General features: G+C 41.3%; 1 protein-coding gene and 1 pseudogene across 2 annotated transcripts; both read left to right on the top strand.

The window, feature by feature from the left end:
- Nucleotides 1-2,643: 2,643 nt before the first annotated feature.
- LOC110500831 lies at nt 2,644-10,182 on the top strand (annotated as a pseudogene).
- A 477-nt stretch (nt 10,183-10,659) lies between these two features.
- Nucleotides 10,660-16,611, top strand: LOC110500392 (cerebellin-1). Of its 2 annotated transcripts, none has more exons than XM_021577738.2 (4): nt 10,660-10,890; nt 11,728-12,490; nt 12,692-12,811; nt 16,085-16,611. In XM_021577738.2, the coding sequence occupies exons 2-4, from the start codon at nt 12,173-12,175 to the stop codon at nt 16,280-16,282; spliced, it is 636 nt and encodes a 211-aa protein (XP_021433413.1). In that variant the 5' UTR covers nt 10,660-10,890; nt 11,728-12,172; the 3' UTR covers nt 16,283-16,611. The 2 variants fall into 2 exon arrangements, with proteins under 2 accessions (XP_021433413.1, XP_021433414.1); XM_021577739.2 differs by having other exon boundaries at nt 10,752-10,890; nt 11,800-12,490.
- Nucleotides 16,612-18,362: the final 1,751 nt, after the last annotated feature.

The following is an 18,362-nucleotide window of genomic DNA, read 5'->3' on the forward strand; positions in this document are numbered from 1 at the left end:
GATCTTCATCAGGTGGCACTCAAAGGACTTCATGTTACACAATACATGTATGTTTTGTTCGATAAAGTTCATATTAATATCAGAAAAAAAAATAAAAAAATCTCAGTTTACATTGGCGCGTTATGTTCAGGAATGTAACGAAAACATCCGGTGAATTTGCAGAGAGCCACATCGATTTACAGAAATACTCATTTTAAACTTTGATGAAAGATACAAGTGTCATGCAGAGAATTAAATATTTACTTCTCCTTAATGCAACCACTGTGTCAGATTTAAAAAAAGCTTTACGGCAAAAGCACACCATGCAATAATCTGAGTACAGCGCTCAGCCACAAAAACAAGCCATACAGATACCCGCCATGTTGTGGAGTCAGTAAAAGTCAGAAATAGCATTATAAATATATTGTCACGCACTGACCGTAGATATCTCTGTTTTTCTATATATTTTGGTTAGGTCAGGGTGTGACTAGGGTGGGTACTCTAGCTTTTGTATGTCTAGGGGTTTCTGTATGTCTATGTGTAGTTGCCTGTCAGCACTATATTGTATAGCTTCACATTTCGTTTATTATTTTGTTAGTTTGTTCAGTGTTCATTCTTTTAATAAAGAGAATGTACGCATACCATGCTGGGTACGCTTGGTCTCCTTCATACGACGAACATGCCATATATTCACTTACCTTTGATGATCTTCATCAGAATGCACTCCAAGGAATCCCAGTTCCACAATAAATGTTTGTTTTGTTCGATAAAGTTCATCTTTATGTCCAAATACCTCATTTTTGTTAGCGAGCTTAGTTCACCAATCAAAATTCACAAGGCGCGAGCAATAAGTCCAGACGAAAAGTCAATTAAGTTCCATTACAGTTCGTAGAAACATGTCAAACGATGTATAGAATCAATCTTTATGATGTTTTTATAATAAATCTTCAATAATGTTTCAACCGAACAATTCCTTTGTCTTTAGAAATGAAAAGGAACGGCGCTCTCGCTCACGGCTGCGCGCAAGACTTAGCTAAGGGCATTCTGCAGGACCCCTGATTCAAACAGCTCTTATTCGCTCCCCCTTCATAGTAGAAGGCTGAAACTACATTCTAAAGACTGTTGACATCTAGTGGACATCTTAGGAAGGCAATCACTTGAAAAACTACAAACCTCAGATTTCCCACTTCCTGGTTGGATTTTTGGAGGTTTTCGCCTGCCATATGAGTTCTGTTATACTCACAGACAGCATTCAAACAGTTTTAGAAACTTCAGAGTGTTTTCCATCCAAATCTACTAATAATATGCATATGTTAGCTTCTGGGCCTGAGTAGCAAGCAGTTTACTCTGGGCACGCTTTTCATCCGAACGTGAAAATACTGCCCCCTATCCCAAACAGGTTAATTTAGTAGTGGTTTCTTTACAGCAATTCAACCATGCAGGCCTGTTCCCCTCTGAACAGTTGATATTGAGATGTGTCTGTTACTTGAACTCCATTAAGTATTTTTTGGGGCAGCAATCTGAGGTGCAATTAACTGCTGATTTCTGAGGCTGGTAACTAATGAAGTCATCCTCTGCAGCAGGGGTAACTCTGGGTCGTCCTTTCCTGTAGAGGTCCTCATGAGTGCCAGTTTCATCATAGCGATTGATGGTTTTTGTGACTGCACTTGAAGAAACTTGAAAAGTTCTTGACATTTTACGCATTGACTGACCTTCATGTCTTAAAGTAATGATGGACTGCTGTTTCTCTTTTCTTATTTGAGCTGTTCTTGCCATAATATGGACTTGGTCTTTTCCAAAATAGGGCTATCTTCTGTATACCACCCCTACCTTGTCACAACACAACTGATTGGCTCAAACGCAAGAAGGAAAGAAATTCCACAAATTAGCTTTTAACAAGGCACACCTGTTAATTGAAATGCATTCCAGTTGACCACCTCATGAAGCCGGTTGAGAGAATCCAAAGAGTGTGCAAAGCTGTCATCAAGACAAAGGGTGGCTACTTCAAAGAATCTTAAATATAAAATATATTTTGATATGTTTAACACTTTTTTGGTTACTGCATGATTCCATATGTGTTACTTCATACTTTTGATGTCTTCACTATTATGATACAATGTATAAAACAGTAAAAACAAAGAAAAACCCTTCAATGAGTAGGTGTGTCAAAACTTTTGACTAGTACTGTATATATTGAACATAAATATGAAGGCCTGTAGGGTAGCCAGGGCGGCAGGGTAGCCTAGTGGTTAGAGCGTTGGACTAGTAATGGAAAGGTTCCAAGTTCAAATCCCTGATCTGACAAGGTACAAATCTGTCATTCTGCCCCTGAACAGGCATTTTAACACACTGTTCCTAGGATGTCATATAAAATAAGAATTTGTTCTTAATTGACTTGCCTAGATAAATAAAGGTGAAAACAGGGAACAATTTCTAATACTTTGCTGAGTTACAGTTCAAATGAGGAAATGAGTAAATTGAAAAAAATTAATTAGAATCTATGATTCCACATGACTGGGCAGGGGCACAACCATGGGTGTGCCTGGGAAGGCATAGGCCCAGCCACTTGGGAGCCAGGCCCAGCCAATCAGAGTTTTTCCCCACAAAAGGGCTTTATTACAGACAGAAATACCCCGCAGACGATCCCGCAGGTGAAGAAGCCAGATGTTGAGGTACTTGGCTGGCATGGTTACATGTGAGGCCGGTTAGACGCACTGCCAATTCTCTAAAACAACATTGGAGGTGGCTTATGGCAGAGAAATTAACATTAAATCTCTGGCAATAGCTCTTGTGGACATTCCTACAGTCAGCATGCCAATTGCATGCTCCCTCAAGACTTGGGACATTTGTGGCTTTGTGTTGTGTGACAAAACTGCACATTTTAGAGTGGCCTTTTATTATCCCCTGCACAAGGAGCATTTGTGTAATGATCATGCTGTTTAATCAGCTTCTTGATATGCCACACCTGTCAGGTGGATGGATTATCTTGCCAACGGATACCATTATCACTAACAGGTATGTTAACAAACAGAAACAAGCTTTGGAACATTCCTTTTATTTCAGCTCATGAAACATGGGACGAACACTTTAAAACAACTTTTACGTAATTATATCCATTGCACAATTGTATCACCCCCTTGAACGTGATAGAGTCAATCTTACATTGTTTGTGTAATCCAATATCTATGAAAAACACATCTCATATAGAGACATATACACATATTCTTCGTAGATATTGGCTTGTTATGATGCAGTTGACATTTTAGTCATTTACCAGACACTCTCATCAAAAGAGACTTACAGGAGCAATTAGGGTTAAGTGCCTTGCTTAAGGGCACATCAACAGATTTTGTACCTAGTCAGCTCGGGGAATCAAACACCCTTAACATCTCATGTTCTACAAAAACACTGCTGATCAAACAATAGTGCTCAGTGCCTGCACACTTCAATTAAAGGGTAACTACTGTCAAAAATCAACATGTCTTAGAGGCCTCAAAAGTGTGACTTTAAGTGTGACTTTGAAAAAGAAAACCTACACAAATTGACAAAATTAGAGTATACGCACTTCTCCAGGCACCACTACACCACTGTTGCACCATCTCTCTCACACCATCATTCCTGCACAAGCTCAGCAGCATTCCATTGTTGGTAGCGTAAAAAAAATAAGAACAAGAACAGAAGAAGAATTGTTGTGCAATTTCACAGGATGTGATCCAAGCACTGTTGAGTCACTGTAGGAGAAAGCTAGGGACGAGGAATTTCCAGTCATGTGACAATGAAAAACTGTTTTGTTTTCCTAAGGTTTCGGTTTGTGTGCTACCTAACCAGTTAATGGTTTGACATTCTGGTAATGACTCAAATCATCAGCTGCAGCTTTTCAGTAAATGTTCTCCTCAGGTCAATTTGGTTGTTACTTGATAGTGTTGCCCTTGCTTCGGGTGTTGTAGTAGATCCAGGGTAACAGCATGTATTCAAATAAACAAAACAAACACAGTTAAGAGTTCTGTCCTCCCTTAGGCATCAACAGGCTATTTTATAGCACTCTACCCTGAATCCTGATTCATGTAACTCAACTTCCCACTCCCTGTCTTTTGGATGACAAAACACATGAAATGGAACTCCAAGGCCTTAGGATTCCTGTACTTAACTTTAGGCCCATTCTGTCTAATTTACCTCCTGTCTGAGGTCAATTTGGTTGTTATTTAAAGGGTAGGAAGCATGAGATTTTACTTAGTAACTTAGTTGTAGTCACGATCTAGTTACGTGTAAGTACAAACATAGTTATGTTTTGGGGCTAGCTCGGTAGCTAGCTCAAACTGGCTAACATTAGCCACACCTCAAACTATTCACAGACTTTGTGGCTGGGTTATCTAATGGGAAAACGTTAGCTTGGCAGGCTCTGGTGCTTTCTTGCTGTGGGCTCAAAACTAAAGAGAAAATCATGTCTGCTTGCTCTATTTGTGTAGTACCTTGTCTGTTCTGCTTTTTTTTCTTCTTTTTTTTCTTTTTCAACTTTTTATTTTATTTTTTACTTTTCGACATGTTCTCTGTATTGTAGGTTATGGGTTTTGTAACTTTTACCACCTTGGCTTAGTGCTAGCATGCTAGCTGACTGATATCTGGAATCTATTTTTAGGGATTTCGGCCCGGTGAAGCGCACACCTCCCCCTCACTTTGGCAGCTAACTCAGTCTGCACTCACTTTGGCAGCTAACTCAGTCTGCACCCTTTTAAAAGTTTTACCATCAGATGGGGCCCCAAGCATCAGTCTGTAAGTCTCTCCTCTATTTATATTTTAGTTGTGTTGTGGTGTGTTAGTTGTGTTCTAGCTGTTGGGCTCTAGCTTGCCAAGCATAACCATGGTGGTTGGCTAGTCTGGCTAGGCTAATAGCTAGTTGGCCAAATAGCTCATGTTAGCTGGCGAATACTTTAATGTAGCTGTAAGCTAGGTGTTTATAGCAAAATTAGCTATAATGTTCACTGGAAAAAGCTCTTATTGGTTTTACACTTTGTTTTAATAATGTCTGTCAGATAAGCCTTGTTACCACTGCCTGAATTGCTTTATCATGGATGTTTTTTTTTTTCATTTTTCATTCAGTGCTAACGTAACATTAGCAGGCTGGTAAGGCTGAACGTTAGCAGAATAGTAGGGCTACTGTTAGCAGGCTAGTTGGCTAGCAACCTTGCAAGTTGACCCTTTTAAAAGTTTTACCATCAGATGGGGCCCCAAGCATCAGTCTGTAAGTCTCTCCTCTATTTATATTTTAGTTGTGTTGTGGTGTGTTAGTTGTGTTCTAGCTGTTGGGCTCTAGCTTGCCAAGCATAACCATGGTGGTTGGCTAGTCTGGCTAGGCTAATAGCTAGTTGGCCAAATAGCTCATGTTAGCTGGCGAACACTTTAATGTAGCTGTAAGCTAGGTGTTTATAGCAAAATTAGCTATAATGTTCACTGGAAAAAGCTCTTATTGGTTTTACACTTTGTTTTAATAATGTCTGTCAGATAAGCCTTGTTACCACTGCCTGAATTGCTTTATCATGGATGTTTTTTTTTTTTTCATTTTTCATTCAGTGCTAACGTAACATTAGCAGGCTGGTAAGGCTGAACGTTAGCAGAATAGTAGGGCTACTGTTAGCAGGCTAGTTGGCTAGCAACCTTGCAAGTTGATTTGTAACAATACATTCATAAAGTGTTTGCTTGTAAATTGGCAGAAAATATCATTAAAACCAGTAGTGATGAGTGCCAACAATTTGGTTTAATTTAAAGTTGTACATTTTAAGTTATTTCTGTTGGAGTTTACATGATAGGGAATAGGCTCTTGCCTGGTCCTCCATATGACATCTGTCGTGGAATAATCAGAATTTGTTGGTAACATATGTAAGATGTTTTATATTCATCATATGTTTGTAAGTTACATCTCATCAAGAATGTTATTTTTGTATAATACTGTGGCAGGGTTGCAGTTATCTGTTCTATGTCAAGACTAAGTTGCATGGGCCGCAGAGAGGGGAGAGGTCAAAGTATCATCATGTGTAAACATATCTCTTGGCTCCACAATGTCTGTGTGCCAGTCAGTGTGTCTCTGTGATCTTGTCAAGATAGGATTGGTTGTATTTAGAGTTGGTTGTATCTAAATGACAATTTGATATATGCCTGTTGATATGGAGGGTTGGTTTATGGTTCTGGGGTTTGAGTAAGGAGACAAAGCTGAACGATGAATTATGCCGATGCTGTCTTATCCTGTGTGTGTATTTGCTATAAAGGACCTCATTTGAAATGTGGAAGGGGCTCTCAGAGAATTCATGGTTAGACACTGAATTGCCTGAGAGTCACAGGATTGTGATAGAGCTGATATAATTAAAGATGGACTTTGATAACTAACTCTGACTTGTGTGTGGTTTGCGCTCATGATTTGGTAAATAGAGGAAATTTCCACGACACATCACACCCCAGAAAAATATTTTTCGACATCGGAATTCTGATCGATTTCATGTAATAACTCCAAAAAATTAAAAATAAGGTAGAACTTTGCATAGGGACTTTGATGTGTATGCTAATGCAAATGCATATGTTACATGTGGTTACGTTTATGCTACCTACCCTTTAATGCTTCAGCTAGTTGTAAAGTAGTCTAGTTGTAAATCTCATGCAAACAAAGAAACAGGTTCAGGTTTATTTAACATAATTGCACATGTGCAAAACACACGTAAAAGGTGATGTAACAGAGTGAAGGTTCTTCTTTCGATCCCTGATTCCTGTAACAAGTTCCAGTGCTGTATCTGCCTAGACATCTTCACTAACCCTTTCTCTATACCCTGTTGCCACAACTTCTGCCTGGCCTGTGTCAAAGGCTACTGGGACACCAGCGACCGCTTTGAGTGCCCCCTCTGTAAGGGTTGCTTCCGCCGCCGACTCGAGTTATGCATCAACTGTGCTTTAAAGGACTTCACAGAGCACTGTAAGGGATCGCTGAAGGTGATAAATGGCATGTATTGTGTTTATACAGTCGAAGTTGGAAGTTTACATATACCTTGGCCAAGTAAATTTAAACTAAATTTTCACAATTCCTGACATTTAAACCTCGTAAAAAATGTCCTGTCTTAGGTCAGTTAGGATCACCACTTTATTTTAAGAATGTGAAATGCCAGAATAATAGTAGAGAGAATTATTTATTTCAGCTTTTATTTCTTTCATCACATTCCCAGTGGGTCAGAAGTTTACATAGACTCAATTACAATTTGGAAGCATTGCCTTTAAATTGTTTAACTTGGATCAAACGTTTCGGGTAGCCTTCCACAAGCTTTCCACAATAAGTTGGGTGAATTTTGGCCCATTCCTCCTGACAAAGCTGGTGTAACTGAGTCAGGTTTTTAGGCCTCCTTGCTCGCACACGCATTTTCAGTTCTGCCCACTAATGTTCTATAGGATTGAGGTCAGGGCTTTGTGATGGCCACTCCAACACCTTGACATTGTTGTCCTTAAGTAATTTCGCCACAACTTTGGAAGTATGTTTGGGGTCATTGTACATTTGGAAGACCCATTTGCAACCAAGCTTTAACTTCCTGACTGATGACTTGAGATGTTTCTTCAATATATTCACATAATTTTCCAACCTCATGATCTATTTTGTGAAGTGCACCAGTCCCTTCTGCAGTAAAGCACCCCACCAACATTATGCTGCCACCCCCGTGCTTCATGGTTGGGATGGTGTTATTCGGCTTACAAGCCTCCCCCTTTCTTCTTCAAACATAACGATGTTCATTATGGCCAAACAGTTCTATTTTTGTTTCATCAGAACAGAGGATATTTCTCCAAAAAGCCTTTGTCCCCATGTGCAGTTGTAAACCCTTGTCTGGCTTTTTTTTGTGGTTTTGGACTAGTGGCTTCTTCCTTGCTTAGCGGCCTTTCAGGTTATGTCAATATCGAACTCGTTTTACTGTGAATATAGATACTTTTGTACCTGTTTCCTCCAGCATCTTCACAAGGTCCTTTGCTGTTGTTCTGGGATTGATTTGCACTTTTCGCACCAAAGTACGTTCATCTCTAGGAGACAGAATGCGTCTCCTTCCTGAGCAGTATGACGGCTGCGTGGTCCCATGGTGTTTATACTTGAGTAGTATTGTTTGTACAGATGAACATGGTACCTTCAGGTGTTTGGAAATTGCTCCCAAGGATGTACTTGTGGAGGCCTACAATTCTTTTGGCTGATTTATTTAGATTTTCCCATGATGTCAAGCAAAGAGGCAGTGAGTTTGAAGGTAGGCCTTGAAATTCATCCACAGGTACACCTCCAATTGACTCAAATGATGTCAATTAACCTATCAGAAGCTTCTAATGACATCATTTTCTGGAATATTCCAAGCTGTTTAAAGGCACAGTCAACTTAGTGTATGTAAACTTCCGACTTCAACTGTATATTATATTTATATAATTATTAATATTATTATAAATTTTTATATTATCTTATAAAGGTCAAAGCCCGGCAGGCGGAGGAAGACGATTATCTAGATATAGGACTATCAGTGGCACAGTGATCCCCAGGGCTCAATCCTGAGCCCGATGCAGTTTCCTGCAATTTCTGCACTGGGACGAAGCAGAAGGCTGTTAAGTCCTGTCTTGTGTGCCAGGGGTCATACTGCAAGACACACCTGTGGCCTCACCAGAGAGAGCCGTCCCTCCAGATGCACAGGCTGACAAACACAGCAACTTTCACCACACCCGCCTTGTGCAGGAAGCACGAGCGGCCCCTGGGCCTCATCTGCAGGAACAACCAGGAACAACCAGTGTGTGCGAGGTGCACCGAGACAAGGGCCCCAACACTATTCCTATGGAGAGAGAGAGAGAGAGAGTGCAAAAAGATGGGAGCAAGTTGAACATAGCTCTAAATATTAAAAGCTGTATGATTAACTTCATAATAAAACATTATACCTGCAAGCTTTAAATAAAGTGTTACTAAATTGTATCTTGCCAATTCAGGCACATACTCTCCAACAAATGTAATTTTCAGTATTATCCAAAGACATTTCCAGTTTTACAGGCTAGTAATCCTACAGTTTCCGGGTTTTGTCTTCAGAGACTTATGAAAAAGACTGAAGGAGATTTGCTGAGGATGGTTCAGGACAGACTGAGTAAGATGGATGAGATCAAACACTCAGTGGAGATCAGCAGAGTGAGTTCTCATGATAAGCATCCTGAATGTTATGGGGTACCCAAGGGCTCAACTCTGGGTCCATTAAAATTGTATTAATTCAATCTGGTTTGATAAATAATATTCATTAAATATACAATACCGTAAGCTCAGTAGAGTGAGTTCTTATGATAAGCATCCTGACTGTTATTGTTTTCATCTATGTGGGGTACCCCAGGGCTCAACTCTGAGTCCTCTGCAGTTGTATTCATTTAACGTGGTTTGATGAATATGCAGGACTTCAGCAAGAACACTTGTTCAAAACCATTGTCTTTAATATTGCATTATTTTCTATTTTCTTTGGTCTTGTGCTGAAAAAGAAATAAGCCAGGCTTGAGAGAAGCCAGGCTGAGCTCATCAAGGTGATTGAGGAGAAGCAGCAGAGAGGTGGGCTGAGGGGCTAATCAAAGAGCTGGATCAGGAAATCACTGAGGTAAAAAACAAAAGCACTGAGCTGGAGCAGCTCTCACACTGAGGACCAACAACACTTCATACAGGTCAGTGTCTCTTTTATCTCAATACTGATACATTGATATAACATGTCATTTTGTAAACTGACTTTGCCTTTCTAAATTTCCCTAGATGGGATAAATAAAGTTATGTTAATAAATTGAATAGAATTGAAATGAACTGAACTTAAATGGATCGTTCCCCAAAATTACAAAATGACATAATGGTTTTCTTAGACAAGGTATGACAGTAATCCATGCTTTGGTTAAGTTTACTTGGCACTGTTTCCATGGTTTACGCCTGTGCCGGGCCACCTGAGAGACAAGCCCAAGAAGGTGGGGGTGTTTCTGGATTATGAGGAGGGATTGGTCTCCTTTTATAATGTGGAAAATAAGGCCCATATTTATAGTTATAGTTGGTGTGTCTTCACCGAGACCCTGTATCAGTACTTTAGCCCGTCTCCATGGCGGAGGAAAGAACACAGCCCTGTTTGGTGGAAAGGGCTTATACAGTTGTTAGGTCTATAGTCCCCCCCGTGGTCCTGTCTATAGCTTGTGACGTTGTTCTGAGACTGTTGTCTGACTGGAGATCGTCTCTCAATTCTGGCCAGAAATATAAATAACTAACTCTACTGATGGACGGATAAAAAAAATGTAATCAACATTTTGTAAGCACGTAAGGTCAAATTACTGATATATATATTCTTATTCTACTGTGAGAAGTCTATATTCAATTCTTACATTTTTCTAAATCTAAATCTAGATGCGCAACAAGTGTAAGCAAAAATCACCTTTTATCAGTAGCTCAATGGCATTAAAGGGAATGGGAAAGGATAGAGAATGGAAAGAGGATCTGAGATGATGGAGAGAAGAGGGAGGAGTGTGGAACAGGTAGGCGTTTGTGGGGGAGAGAAAACAGACGATTTATGATGGTTGTGATATGATTAAACGTCTGTTTGAACACAGGGGTTCCCTGACAGAGAGAGAGAGGGGAGGAGATAGGGAGAAAAAGAGAGAGTTGGAAGGAGAGAGGGTGGGATGAGATCGAGGAAGGAGAGAAAGGGAAGAGAGGGGGGAGAGGTGTGAGAGTGGGTGAGTGAGTGTGTGAGAGAGAGGTGGGGAGGGGGAGAGAAAGTGTGAGTGAGAGAAAAAGAAAGGGAGAGAGAGAGGGAGAGGGAGTCGGTGAAAATAGAGAGAAAAGAGACAGAGAAAGGGGAATCTGCCTCTTGGGACAGAGTAACTTCCACGTCGATACAGGAAATATACTAATCGTAAAAGGTAAGATTTAACATTTCGTTTTTCTCACTGTTGTAATTATTATATATTTTTTCCTGCTATACACAAAAAAACTAACATTTTCCATGGTAATGTGAGATGTTTTTTTGAAAATGGTTCAATATTGTTGTCATGACATATTTCAGTCACTTTACTACTCTTTCATTTATGTTTTCTGTAGTAATCTTTGTCAATAAAGATAACATTTTCCACATGGGGCAAATATAGACGTCTTATGTAAAACTGCTCATTTTGAACTGTGTGACCTTCACCATCCAATGAGCTTAAAGGAATTTAGACAATGGGGAACAATGGGGAAATGTACAGTTTCTATGTGTATTTTGTATATAGATAAATATATGGAATTGCAAATACATGGGTGATTACGCATGCGTGCATCTATGTGCATGTGTGTGTGTGTGCATGCATGTGTGTGTGTAAAGGAATGTGAGGAGAGTGTGTCCTACAGATGGTAGCTCAGAAGTGATGATGCAGGCCTCTCCTCCTCTCTCCCCTCCCCCTCTCCTGCCCTCCTCCTGTGTCCAGCTGGCTTCTATAGCCTCAGCCCCCTCTCTCCCCCCTCCCTCTTTAAGCCAATCCATTAAACTATCCCATATTCTACCTCCTCCTCCTTTCCTTCTCATCCCTCAATTCTTTCTCCATCTACACCACCCAAAAATTGAACTATCGTTTACATTTGAGCACTACATTCACTTTAGGCCTGCTTCAAGAGTTTGTCTAGGATACCTTGATATTTTAATGCTGTATACTATGATTCTAAGACTTTAGACTGTCTTCCTCAGTGAATACATTTCTGTTCTGAATCTTTATCTTTGGCAGAGTCAAGGTTGGCCTGTGAAAAACCACCTGACCAACTCCACTGAGACTTGTATTACAAATCTTCTAAAACAGGTCGGGAACCTGGACAAACTTGGCCGTACCTGCAGGAGGTTTGGGTCGTGGCCCAAAGGTGGGTTTCAAGTGATCGGGCATACAACATCCACCATTCAGATTCAGTGGGTTTGGATCAATTGACCATCTGGGATTCAACCTTTCAGAGCCAACTGAAGATTCCGGAAGGATTTAAACTGTGGTCTAGCTGATTACCGTGTGGTTTAGACAAGACTGAAAAGACAGACATTGGTTTACTGAAATTTGTCTAGTATTCACAAATGATTGTTTCTTTCTACTGAAACTGTGTGGGAAACTGACATTTCCAACTGTGTCAAAATTGAAAAACCAACATCCAAAGAACACCCAAGACCTTACAACCATTTGAGACAATATGCAACGCCTTCCTCTTCCTTGTTCATCTTTGCCCCACCCCATAATAACACTTAACCACGCCCTGTTCCTTGGACTAATTTTAATCCTCCAATGGGGTCCCCTGGGGGCCAGAGCTCAGAATGACACTGAGCCAATCGTGTTGGAGGGGAAGTGTCTGGTGGTTTGTGACTCCACCCCGTCGTCGGAACCGTCGGGTAACGCGTTGGGGATGTCGGTGCGGTCAGGGGCCGGTCGAGTGGCGTTCTCCGCTGTCCGGAACACTAACCACGAACCCTCTGAGATGAGCAACCGTACCATGACCATCTACTTTGACCAGGTTAGTGAGACCATACCATGACCATCCAATAGACTGAATAACTGTGGTCAACTTTTATATGATAAAAAAGTCAACTTTTGTCAACTTTTATCAACTTGTTTCTCTCCCTCTCCATCTCTCACCCCTCTCTTTCTCCCTCTCGGTCCTCCACCTCTATCCCTCTCTCTCTCCCCCACCTCTCTCGCTCCGTCTCTTTCTCAGATCCTGGTGAATGTGGGCAGCCATTTTGACCCAGCACGCAGCATCTTTGTGGCTCCCAGAAAAGGAGTCTTCAGTTTCTGCTTCCATGTGGTCAAAGTATACAACCGACAGACAATACAGGTAGGAGTTACACATAAAAACACAAATAATATTACCACAAATTGATGTATATTTTCTCTCTCTCCCATCCAGTGGAGGCTCATCAGAGGAGGAAGGGGAGTACCATCCTACTTAGTGGATTTCATAAAAATAAAATAGTATAACATTCAAAAGTTAGATAATAATACTAAATATATTCACGTCACCAAGTTATTGATTAAAACACACTGTTTTATAATGGTCTACTGTAGCCTCAACAGCACTCTCTGGGGAAGCACCATGGTGTAGCCAGAGGACAGCTATTTTCTGTCCTCCTCTGGGTACATTAACTTCAATTCAAAACCTAGGAGGCTCATGGTTTTCAGTTTTTACCCCCTTTCTTAGACATACATCCTCCAGACGTCCTCCAACCTATCAGAGCTCTTGTAGCATAAACTGACATTGTCCACTCAATCAAAGGGTCAGATAATTAATCTAGTACTGAAAGCATAAGCTACAGCTAGCTAGTGATGCAGTGCATAAAATGTGGTAAGTAGTTGACTCAAAGAGAGAGAAAGACAATAGTTGAACAGTTTTGAACAAATTAATGAAAAATTAAGGAGAAGCAGCACATTCACATTTGGAGCTAATACAGCTAGCTAATTTAGCCTACTCAAACACCTGGCTCAAAGATAGAGGAATGCTATTTATGTTAGGGAGCTGGCTAAGGCTATCCAACACTGGAACTTTTCCAAGTCAAGGTAAGCTTTCGGTTTTGTTCATCTATTGCCACAGATTTGTTGGGTTTACCTGCACATTAGTTCTAGTAGCTATGTTGACTATGATGTTAGCTAATATGGTGACATTGACAACGATGTAGGCTGTGTGCAGCAGTTAGTGGTTATGCTATGAAAGTTATGTTTGCCTGGCCACAGACAGCTGTTGTGTGGTGCACAGAAGTCCACTAGCGAAGGGAAAAGATGAGAGGAGGAGAGTGCATAGATGCAATAAATAATTATACAATGAGCAAAGTGATGATGCTGTTCGTATGTGGGTGCTATAAAAGTGAACTGTGTGTGCGGGTGATCAGGGGTGTATTCATTCTGCCGATTATGTTTTTTTTTTTTTTATCTAAAATGGAAGCAAATGGAGCAAAACAGGGATAAACCTACCTGAAACTATTGTTTGCAATTGTTTGGAATAATGATTACACCCTATATCCACTAGATGCAATGTGCAATGCCGTATTGAATGTGTCATTATTCCAAAACATGCATTGTGTTTGCAACTAGGCACTAAAGCAATACTACAAAAAGATTACTATGTTTGGGGCAAATCCAATACAACACATTACTGAATACCACTCAACATATTTTCAAGCATGGTGGTGGCTGCATCTTGCTATTGGTATGCTTGTCATCGTTACGGACTGGGGAGTTTTTCAGGATAAGAAACGGAATGGAGTTAAGCACAGGCAAAATCCTAGATGAAAACATGGTTCAGTCTGTTTTTCACCAGACACTGGGAGATGAAATCACCTTTCAGTGGTGCAATAATCCAAGATGACAGTAAATGTTCCTTAGTGGCCGAGTTAAAGTTTTGACTGAAATCTATTTGAAAAACTATGAAAAGACCTGGAAATGGTTGTACGGCATTGATCAACATCCAAATGTTGCACAATCCTGGTGTGTAAAGCTCGTAGAGACTTACCCAGAGAGACAGCTGTAATCACAGCTGTAATCGCTGCCGAAGGTGATTCCACAGAGTATTGACTCAGGGGTGCGAATTATTTATGAATTTAATTTTCTAGAAATTTGCAAACGCTTCTAAAAACAAGTTTTCATTTTCAATATGGGTAGATGGGTGAGAAATAAAAATCAATTGAATCCATTTTAAATTTAGGCTGTAACACAACAAAATGTGGAATAAGTCCAGGGGTATGAATACTTTCTGAAGGCACTGTGCGTTCGTAGGCTACGTTGTAGCAACCTCGTGATGGCTATAGGAAAGAATTTGAGTATCATGTAGTAGCCTAAACCTACCAATGTTACATTGAGCTTGGTGAATGGAATATGAATGACGGTCATCCAATATGCTGTAATACAAATAAGGCCATGCTCATAAAAAATAAAAAAATCATCATCCCTAATCTTAAACGACACCGACTGCCACTTCTTCCTTCCTATCTCTCTCTCTCTCGGTCCCTCCCTTACGGACAAAGCGATTTGGGATCACTGCTTTCACTGGTGACCAGGACATAAAGCCTTGTTCACACTGCAGGCCTTAATGCTCAAATCAGTTATGCTTTTCAAATCTGTTTTGAAATACTGACTGTCCAAACAGCAAGTTACAAGTGACCAAATTGGATTTGTGTGTGTTCAGACAGCAGTAATATGCTGACATGGCTATGCTAGTAACAAGGAGTGTGTGCACAGTGTTTTAGGCTGATTGCTGATGGTGCTCGTGCTTCCTATAACTCAGAAGTTATTTAAAAAAAAAAAAAAAATTGTATTTAACTAGGCAAGTTAGTTAAGAACAAATTCTTATTTACAATGATGGCCTACTTTTAAACCCCCACCAGCCAAACCCTCCCCGAACCCGGGCGATGCTGGGGCAATTGTGCGCCGCCCTATGGGACTCCCGATCACGGCCGGTTATGATACTGCCCAGGATCAAACCCGGGTCTGTAGTGACGCCTCTAGCACTGCAATGCAGTGCCTTAGACTGCTGTGCCACTTGGGAGGCCAATGTAGCAAGCTAAGGTGACAACAATGCCTGCCATGGAAGTTTCCCAGTTGCTTTGAATGTTCAAAATCATAGTGTAAGAGTACTTTTAAAGCCTCACTGGATAAGATGATTCGTTTTTCAAAACAAGTACTTTTTTGGCAAGCCACAGCAGTCAACTAGTTAGCTAGGTAGCTGTTTAGCTTTCTAGCACATCCACTAATTTGTTTGTAAATAATTAACAAGCTCGTTAACTACGACATGTTCTTGTCAAACTGTCAACAGAGTAGCTAGCAAACAAGAAGATATGCCAAATAAGAGTTTAAAAAAACACTTGAGGGCAAATAAATCAGATTTGTCATATGACCAGGAATCAGATTTGTATCGGACATCAAACCACCTACGAAGGTGGTTTGAAATGTGGCTTTAAATATCTGATTCCATGTGCGTTTTGGCTCTTCAGACTGCAGGAAAAAGATTCAAATGTAAAATAATAGGATATGAGTCACTTCAAACTGCCAATGTGAACAACGCGTTACTCTCTCTCTCCCCCTCCCTCCCACCCCCTATGCCTCTATCCCTCTCTCTCAGGTGAGTCTGGTATTGAACGGACACCCGGTGATTTCAGCATTCGCCGGGGACCAGGACGTGACCAGGGAAGCAGCCACCAACGCTGGGTTGGTTACCATGGAGAGAGGAGACAAGGCTTATCTCAAACTGGAGAGAGGGAACCTGATGGGGGGATGGAAATACTCCACCTTCTCTGGGTTTCTGGTGTTTCCTTTGTAGAGAGTGAAAGAGGGAGGGAGAGTAAAAGAGAAAAAGAGAGAGGGTCAGGGGAAAGGCAAGCAAGGTGACACAGGGTAGACATCAAGTAAGGACACAGCTAGGGTTAGGAGGACGAGTGTGTATGTATGAGAGCTACAACTCGCTTTGTATCTGGAAAATCCTGAATGCTACGATTTTTGAATGCACTTTTAAATACACTGCTCCATTATTTAAATGATACTGTAGTGTGTCCAGTTTATGCTTGAATATTCATGTAATATGTGTTGGCTTTTGTTGTCTGCATGCAAATAATTGTACGTGCTAATAAAAAGGTTTGGTCATACAGTAAATATGGGGTTTTCTTCAAGGTGATTATCACTAGCTGAAACAATTGCTCCTCCTTTTCTCCATTAGGAAGAAAATCTGACCCTGAATCAGTGATTAGGGGAAACTTTCATTTTCTCCCAGCGGTGCATCTGTTAGTCCTGTAAATAGCGCAGCCACCTTCAACGCCCAGAGAGGAGGATTCTGGGTAAGGGCTCATGCGGCTCGTCCTGGTGGATCCGGTGACAGATGGGAGTTTTGGCGAGGGCCGTGTGTGTATGTCTGTGTGTGTGTGTGTGTGTGTGTGTGTGTTGCCAGGAACCTGTGGGGTTCACACCGTACACTGTCACAACCAATTTGTTTCGCTGCTCGAATACACAGTGGAGGAATGTTATAAGCTAATAGGAGTGCTTTGTTCATTCTTCATAGACGTGTGTGTGTGTTACTACATAGGAGGGTGTAGCAGAGGCATGTGTTAGCACATATAGGAGTGAGTGATTATGGAATTGTGTTACTATCAAACTTAATATATACAGATACACTTCCCTGTTACTGTTGGTACTATATGTACAGTGGGGAGAACAAGTATTTCAAACACTGCCGATTTGTGAAAATCACATTTGTATGATTTTTAAGTAATTCATTAGCATTTTATTGCATGGCATAAGTATTTGATACATCAGAAAAGCAGAACTTAATATTTGGTACAGAAACCTTTGTTTGCAATTACAGAGATCATATGTTTCCTGTAGTTCTTGACCAGGTTTGCACACACTGCAGCAGGGATTTTGTCCCACTCCTCCATACAGACCTTCTCCAGATCCTTCAGCTTTCGGGGCTTTCGCTGGACAATATGGACTTTCAGCTCCCTCCAAAGACTTTCTATTGGGTTCAGGTCTGGAGACTGGCTAGGCCACTCCAGGACCTTGAGATGCTTCTTACGGAGCCACTCCTTAGTTGCCCTGGCTGTGTGTTTCAGGTCGTTGCCATGCTGGAAAACCCAGCCGCAACCCATCTTCAATGCTCTTACTGAGAGAAGGAGGTTGTTGGCCAAGATCTCGCGATACATGGCCCCCTCCATCCTCCCCTCAATACGGTGCAGTCGTCCTGTCTCCTTTGCAGAAAAGCATCCCCAAAGAATGATGTTTCCACCCCCATGCTTCATGGTTGGGATGGTGTTCTTGGGGTTGTACTCATCCTTCTTCTTCCTCCAAACACGGCGAGTGGAGTTTAGACCAAAAAGCTCTATTTTTGTCACATCAGACCACATGACCTTCTCCCATTCCTCCTCTGGGTCATTCAGATGGTCATTGGCAAACTTCAGATGGGCCTGGACATGCGCTGGCTTGAGCAGGGGTACCTTGCGTGCACTGCAGGATTTTAATCCATGACGGCATAGTGTGTTACTAATGGTTTTCATTGAGACTGTGGTTCCAGCTCTCTTCAGGTCATTGACCAGGTCCTGCTGTGTAGTTCTGGGCTGATCCCTCACCTTCCTCATGATCATTGATGCCCCACGAGGTCAGATCTTGCATGGAGCCCCAGACCGAGGGTGATTGACCGTCATCTTGAACTTCTTACATTTTCTAATAATTGAGCCAACAGTTGTTGCCTTCTCACCAAGCTGCTTGCCTATTGTCCTGTAGCCCATCCCAGTGGTATGGCTTCTCCCCTGCGTATATTCTGCAAGTTCCCTGACATTTCTGGGGGGAATGGCCCTAGCCCTCACCCTCCGATCCAATAGGTCCCAGACGTGCTCAATGGGCTTGAGATCTGG

The sequence above is a fragment of the Oncorhynchus mykiss genome, chromosome 21 (assembly GCF_013265735.2).
Source record: "Oncorhynchus mykiss isolate Arlee chromosome 21, USDA_OmykA_1.1, whole genome shotgun sequence".
Taxonomy (NCBI): domain Eukaryota; kingdom Metazoa; phylum Chordata; class Actinopteri; order Salmoniformes; family Salmonidae; genus Oncorhynchus; species Oncorhynchus mykiss.

Bases quoted from the DNA above. Each gene is read 5' to 3' on its own strand.
- LOC110500392 (XM_021577738.2), top strand. From the start codon at position 12,173: ATGCAACGCCTTCCTCTTCCTTGTTCATCTTTGCCCCACCCCATAATA. The intron at 12,491-12,691 runs GTTAGTGAGACC...TCTCTTTCTCAG, and splicing joins TGACCATCTACTTTGACCAG to ATCCTGGTGAATGTGGGCAG. The intron at 12,812-16,084 runs GTAGGAGTTACA...CCTCTCTCTCAG, and splicing joins ACAACCGACAGACAATACAG to GTGAGTCTGGTATTGAACGG.